Source organism: Austrofundulus limnaeus, unplaced genomic scaffold (assembly GCF_001266775.1).
Source record: "Austrofundulus limnaeus strain Quisiro unplaced genomic scaffold, Austrofundulus_limnaeus-1.0 Scaffold57, whole genome shotgun sequence".
In the NCBI taxonomy this organism is placed as follows: domain Eukaryota; kingdom Metazoa; phylum Chordata; class Actinopteri; order Cyprinodontiformes; family Rivulidae; genus Austrofundulus; species Austrofundulus limnaeus.
The window spans coordinates 650,276-657,251 of NW_013952459.1; the positions used below are offsets into that span (position 1 = coordinate 650,276).

At 37.0% G+C, this 6,976-nt stretch overlaps 2 protein-coding genes across 2 annotated transcripts in view; one reads left to right on the top strand and one right to left on the bottom strand.

The window, feature by feature from the left end:
* The window catches only part of nop14 (NOP14 nucleolar protein homolog (yeast)), a 14,143-nt gene extending 11,367 nt beyond the window's left edge, over nucleotides 1-2,776 (top strand). Inside the window, exons 16-19 of the mRNA XM_014009352.1 lie at nucleotides 391-538; nucleotides 667-785; nucleotides 2,255-2,410; nucleotides 2,501-2,776. Of these exons, the coding sequence (XP_013864806.1) occupies nucleotides 391-538; nucleotides 667-785; nucleotides 2,255-2,410; nucleotides 2,501-2,597 (520 nt within the window). The 3' untranslated portion in view covers nucleotides 2,598-2,776. The remainder of the gene's footprint in view (nucleotides 1-390; nucleotides 539-666; nucleotides 786-2,254; nucleotides 2,411-2,500) is intronic.
* Nucleotides 2,777-4,670: 1,894 nt separating this feature from the next.
* LOC106518200 (alpha-synuclein) overlaps nucleotides 4,671-6,976 on the bottom strand; it is an 18,405-nt gene continuing 16,099 nt past the window's right edge. The window contains exons 5-6 of the mRNA XM_014009355.1: nucleotides 5,858-5,929; nucleotides 4,671-5,308 (exon numbers count right to left, since the gene is read on the bottom strand). Coding sequence (XP_013864809.1) covers nucleotides 5,291-5,308; nucleotides 5,858-5,929 — 90 coding nt within the window. The 3' untranslated portion in view covers nucleotides 4,671-5,290. The remainder of the gene's footprint in view (nucleotides 5,309-5,857; nucleotides 5,930-6,976) is intronic.

A 6,976-nucleotide genomic window follows, 5' to 3' on the forward strand; every position in this document is an offset into this window, starting at 1 on the left:
GGCTGGGGAGAGGGAGGTCTGGGCCTCCCTTCTGAAGCTGCTGCCCCCGCGACCCGACCCCGGATAGGCGGAAGAAAATGGATGGATGGATGGAAAAAGTCCCGTCTTTACAGTTTTTCTTCCTCCTCTTTTAGTCACTAAATTTTAGTTTTAGAGGAGCGCATAGATGGAAAGTGTTTTGCATGACACTCAAATTTCACAGGCGTGCTTCCTCTTAATAAAGAAGACTGTTTGATATTGTTTTTTATTTGTTTTTAGTTTTAAATGGTAAAAAGAACAGAGGATGTATTTAGGAGTTGGTGTAAGGCCAGGCGTAGAAAGGCTGATTATTATGAATCAAAGAGGAAATGATGAAAGTCATATTCATGCTTATTGTTGTTTTGTCTGCAGGTTGTCGTGCTTGTTCACCTGCCTCGACTTGGTGAAGAGATGCTGTCTGCTCTACAAAGATCTGCCCTCCTTTGTACCCATCTTCCATCCTATCAGAACTCTCCTTTCTAAACATCTTTCACCACAAATGCTACCAAAAGCTTCACAAGTTAGTACCAGATTGCTTTGATAAAACAAATTGTGTCTCATGTTTTTTTTTCCTCTCTCTGTGTGTGTTTGGATCATTGATGGCGTAGCATTTCCAGTTAATTACAGTGTTTTGTTGTTTTGCTGCAGGAGCTTCACAGTGAGATCCTGGAAGCCATCAGCAGAGCTCCTGTGACTCACAGCCGGTTAGTTTTTGACAAGAAGAAGCCCATTCCTCTGAAGCTGCTCACACCCAAGATTGTTGAAGTGTAAGTGTTAAAAGAGGCATTGTTCACCCAGACTAGGCAGATCAACAATACTCGGATAAATAAAAAAAAAAACAAGAAAAACAAACTTCATTTCTGTGGATATTACAGTTGGAATGCTGAGCGCTAAATGATTTTACAGAGGTTAAAACTGAGTTGTTAAAGCTTAAAAGAAGCAGAGCACTGGCTAAACACTGTAATATACAGAGCATCAGCTAAACTCTATAATATCCAGAGCATCAAGTGAAACCTAAACTATGCAGAACAAAGGCTGAACATTTAAAAATATATATAATGAAAAAATCTGAACTTACTAAAGCGTTCCCGCAGATCCTTAAAAAGTCTTAAAAGGCCTTGAATTCATCAATCCAAAAATAAGGCCTTAATTAGCCTTAAAATGTCTTAAATCAATCTTCAGAAGTCTTACCAATGTGAACACATTGTAAGTAGGATGACTAATTTATATCAAATATCAAAATAATCGGTAAAATTTATTTATTTTTGAAATATTCCCATTCAGATGTTCCCCTTTGACATCACTTCCTGTTATTTCACATACAAATATCTAAACAACTGTCCGTCTGAGCAATGTGAAATTTGTTTTCTAAAATGTTAATAAGGTTGATATTACAAAAATGCACTCATATTTCTTACAAACTTCTTACATCACAGGCACTTTAAGATTTCATCTACAGCAAACTGGGGTTAAGAACCCATTGCAGGTCCTAAAACTCCAAATTTTGTGTCGTTAGAGGATTTCCAGGAATTAAATTAAGTTTAAAACTGACTGCTAAGAATTTTTTTTTTTTTTGCTATATTTGACAAAATAGCAGTTAGGTATGGATAAAAACAATTGATCTATTAGCAATATTTGAATAATTCAAACAAAAATACTTTGATTCATGAGTTTCTGCCACAGTTATTTTTAGGTTTTTGTCATTTATGTTTATCGTGAAAGTGGTGTTAAATTTGATTTCACTTGGCATTAAAATGTCTTAAAAAGTCTTAAATTTAACTTGCCTTAAACTTTAGGAACCTGTAACAAAAACTAGATAAATTCTTTAATCAATTTTTGTATTTGTTTTAAAAAAATATTGTTAAATGTTATTTTATTTCTTTTTGACACTTTGTTTGAAGTTTAGCTGCTAAAGATGCTACATGCTACAGACACAGGGCCTGACACGTCCAGCACTGTTTGTATGAGGGGGTAGTTTTTATTTAATTTGGGATAAATAGGAGTTTTACATTTTGTATTGAATTCAAATTTAGTGGAACCTAGTTTAGCTGAAGCTAACCGGTCCGTTAACAGTTTCAGTGTTAGCAAAAAGGCTTATTCGCTAAATGAGAAGCTAGTTCCTCTATTAGCAGATTCACAGAACTGTGTCCATGTTAAAATTAAAACAAGGAGATGCTAATGTGTGTACATCTACTTGAATAACTAATTTGTATTTGTATATCTATATTTTTTATAGCTTGGACTATGGAAAGAAGCGAGGCAGCTCGAAAGATGAGAAAGAACAGGAGCGACTGAAGCACAAATATAAAAAAGAGTTCAAGGGCGCTCTGAGGGAGATCAGGAAGGACTCACGTTTCCTGGCCAGAGAAAAGCTCAACGAAGTCATGAACAGGTGGGGATAAACATTGATCTGCCATGTAGATGTGACCCAAACCACCCTCCCTACACCGTTCACACATTTATAATGCACCTTGTGTTTCAGGGATGTGGAGAGGAAGAGGAAGGTGAAGATGCTCCTGGGCAGCTTGGCCACTCAAGAGGGAGAGTGGAAAGCCCTGAAGAGAAAAAAGAAAAAGTGAAATCCCAATTTATAGCCTTCACTGTTTCTATTTGATCAGTTTTTTGTTTTTTAAATAGACTTGTGTAACTGAACAGTTTAATAACTGCACAAGACAAACATTTCTGAAAATACAGTTTCTTCACTGTTGAACACATTATACAGCTTGATTTGCCAGAATTAAAAAGTTGTCAGAATGTTCTTTATGTGTATGTGTGATGTGACAACTAGATATTCGTTCATTTCTCATCACGTCATTGTGTTTAAAAACAGGACTGATACATGCTCTTTGTGATGTTGCACATTCTGTCAACAGCACCTTGGTATTTTTTTGTTGTTTTTTTTTTAGCCGTGTCCATTATTCAGATACATTTACATTCAACCTCTATAAGAAGAGGAACTTGACCACATCAGAGTCAGCAGCCCTGCGTGAAGCTTATGTAATGTGATCTGAATGGTTGTAAATGAGCATTCCTCAGTAACAGTGAGCAATGAGGTTTATTCTTCCTCTATCACTCTAAAAGCTTTACTTTTATTATGTCAAAGATAAACCGTATTGTTTCATTTTTCAACCTTGAATTATTTTTTAAGCAGTGAGATTGAAATTGAAGTGAACTTCCCAACTCCACTCTGAACACCCACGTACCAAACTTACTTTTTTTTCCATAGATATTTGACTTTTTCCTTGTAGTCTTAGTGATAAGATGAGGACCTCCATCATTCAAGGGGAGCTCAGTACAGCCGCTGCTCCTTCACATGGAAAGGTGTCAGTTGAGGTATTTAATGATGATTAGGAGGTCTGCTGAACCCCTCCCTGTGGAGGTCTTCTGGATGTGTCTTGCTGGGAAGAGGCTCTAGGGAAGACCTAAAACTCACTGCAGTCATCATGTATCCACTCTGGCCTGGGAATGCCTTGGGATCCCTCAGGGAGCTGGAGAAGGGATGTTTGGGTTTCTCTGCTGGACCTCTTTCTGGAACCCAAAGGTGAGCAGGAGAAGATGGAGTGATGTGCTTCTTTGTTCGGTTCCTTTTCTTTCACAATAAGTATTGAACATTTACATAAACACTACTTTAACTTGGGTTTTGAGGTTTTACCTTTTAGAAAAGAGTAGAGAGCACGACTTAAAACAACCTAAAACCGCAATAAAGCTCTGAAAAGGGTTCAGGATCCCAGGCGGATAGTAATTTAATCTATATGTTTGTGTCTGGCAGTAAAGTACAAAGTGATAACTTGAGAGTCAACCCAGTTCAAAGCAACCACACAACAAAAAATGGCTACAACTCAGTTTTACTCATTGATCTAAATTTTGGTATGGTAGCTGAGACTCATCTCCAACTCATTCTAAGTGATTACAAATTGTACATCTTTATATTAAAAATAAAACTACTTGAAATGAACTGCTTGTAGATAACAGTCAGCAAAAAAACAAAATAAAAACCATTGGACAGATTTGAATGAAACTCAAAAAAAAATCAGTGATGTTTACGTCTACAGATTAACATAATACAAGTTGGTGGTTACAACCAAACAATACAAAACAAACAAAAAAGTCTGTAATTCAGTCAGTTTAGCAGATATTGGGTTAAAATAAAGTGAGTTTGTAAATGAAAGCCAGTCACAACACATACTTCAAATAATTGTGAAAGTTTTTTGGTCAAGATGTTGAGTCAACCTTGTCTGTTAGCAAAATATCTCATGACTCAATTGTTTAAATGAAATTTGCAGAAAGTTAATTAACGTACAACTGATTAATTCTGCAAGTCAACCACATTTATTATGAAAACCACAACTATTAAACAGTAGCCAACACAAAGACGGTTAAAACTCAGTCAGTTTTACAAATAATGAGCTTAAAGTTTGATGTGGTAGTAGCTGAGAGTCATTCATAACATTCTGTCAGGGTGACATCGCACCATGTGGCATGAGATCACAAAGGAAGTTATTTTTAAAGGTTAAACCCAAATTAAGGACAATTTATCGCTAATGACAAACCATTTCTCAGCATAAAATAATCCTAGTTTAAACTTGACATTTGAATTCTCAGGTGGACTGATGATACAGCATAAACTTAAAATGATTTTTGAGAACAAGAACTGGGTGCACAAGTTTGAATTTATTGTGTAGTACAGGCTCAAATATATTTCATAGGAATACTGCAAAAGTAATTTAATTCACACATTATTTATTTTTTTTTTCAACATTCGGATCCAAATAAATGTATGACTGAGCACTAAAACTGAATAGTAGTTCAGATACTAACAGTGTCTTTATGAATGCACAAACATCACAGAGAAACAACAAGATACAGAACAAAAATAAAGATTATTATTATTAAGCTTCCATTTCAGACAGATCAGTGGAAATTGGTCAGTTTTAGAGACACTTAGGTGTTTGTAGATAGTGATATATTCCCATGTTTGTGTTACTGATTGAGCCACACATTTAACACAAAACACACACACACTGTGATCAGGTGTCTGTTTCAGTGGGAGGGATTCACTGTAACATGACAGCTGATCACAGATAACACACACATCATTCATTCCCAACATTTACACACGTACTGTAGAAGACGCGGCACAAACTAACACAGACGCAGAGCACAGACTCCATAACAGACCAAAGAAAAGAAGAACGAGGCACGACGGGACTTGGCAGAGCGACACGGAACGTTTCGATCACTGATCTCCGATTGTCGGAGCTCTCGGGACGGTTTATTCGTCGCTGTCCTCCTGAGGAGAGAGACAAGAAGAAGAAAAGAAGAGGAGGTGTGATGCGGCTCCATGCTTGGTTTTATGTAAATGATACCATGTGATGTGTGATCGCCTTGCAGCATACTGATGCTACATCTCAGACTCTGAGGCTGAGGGACCATAGCTCCGCCCACTCGCATCATTTATTCATGAACTCTGGCTGCTGACACCCAGAGCTGAAAGTCACTCTGTGCCCTTAGAAGGTTCATACGTCACAATGTAAACTACCTGCTCACACTTTAATAAAGAAAATCCTCAAATAATGTATAAAAACATACTTTATGTACATCACCCTTTTTATTAACTTTTTCAGCTCTGAATATTTGTTGCTAAGTCAAAAACTCATTAGTTAAATAAATGTATTTTTGGAGCATTTTAAATGCTTTGATTTTCTCAAAGAAGAAGCCACAAAAGTGCATTTATCCTGTCAAATGTTATTTAAAGTAACTAATTGTGGTTCTCATGAAGGAGTGTGTTTGACATTTCTGCAGCTAACAGAGGAACAGGAAATGTGTGTTTGGTGTTTACCTCAGTCTGCTCAGCAGGGTCTGTATCAACTGGTGACTCTGCTGCATCTGGTACTTCTGAGGTGTCATCAGCCTGAAAAAAACAAAACATTTAAACTTCACCCAGTGACCTTGTCCTCGTTACTTCCTGTCTACAAGTTTTTATTGAAGTAATCACAGGAACGCTTTAGTTTGTCCCAAAACTACAGTCCTGATCTTTTGAAGTGGGGTCCTATAAAAAGGTTACGAGCAGTTATTGTCTTACCTGCTATAGATGGCACTTTGTGGGACCAAATCGACGAGCGATTGGCTAGTCTGAGCAAACCCAAGACCAAAATCAAATGCCATTTTTCAAAACACTTCAGTCTTAAACATTAATAAACATTAATAAATAATAAAGCATGAATCCTGCCATAAATTCTTACATTTACGTTGAATTCAGTGGCTGTTGGAAAGTTCTAATAGCAGTGGCAGCTAGCGTTGATGCAGCCTGATATATTAAATCAGAATTGAGAGAACATGACTTCAAAAATGGTCAAATTATCTTTTTAAGACATTTAAGCTGTTTCAAGGCAGCAGCTGTTTACTTTGGTCGTGGCCCTGCTCTTGACTAGCTGTGAGCTCACCAGTGTGTACAGAATTAAGCATGCTTTTTCAAACTGAGGTTGTTCAAAGAATCATCTACAGCAGGTAGAATATTATTTGTTCATAGTCTTTCCACAGATCTAGTGGTGTCCCAATACGAAACACCAGCATTTACACACGAACTGTTCCTGATACCCAGAATCAATACACTTCATTATGACATAATATGTTGTTATAATGAGAAAACAATGGAAAATAGTAATTATCGGAAAATGTTCGCTCTCGGCTTCCGTACGTAACAAAAAGAGGGTGTCTTGTTTTTTTTTTATTTGTCCAGCTCTCTTTTAACTGTGATACCTGCAGAGGTTAAGGCATAACAAGAAGTTTGGCAAATCTGATAGTGGCACAATTACAAGAATAACAGCTAATTTGAATCACTGTCTGGAAAACAAAGATAGTTTGAACGTAAACCAAACCTAGAATTCACCAAACTCCTAATCGGTTTCAGAGAAATCCAGATCACATGTTCCAGTTTTTACCTGGGGGGGGGGGGGGG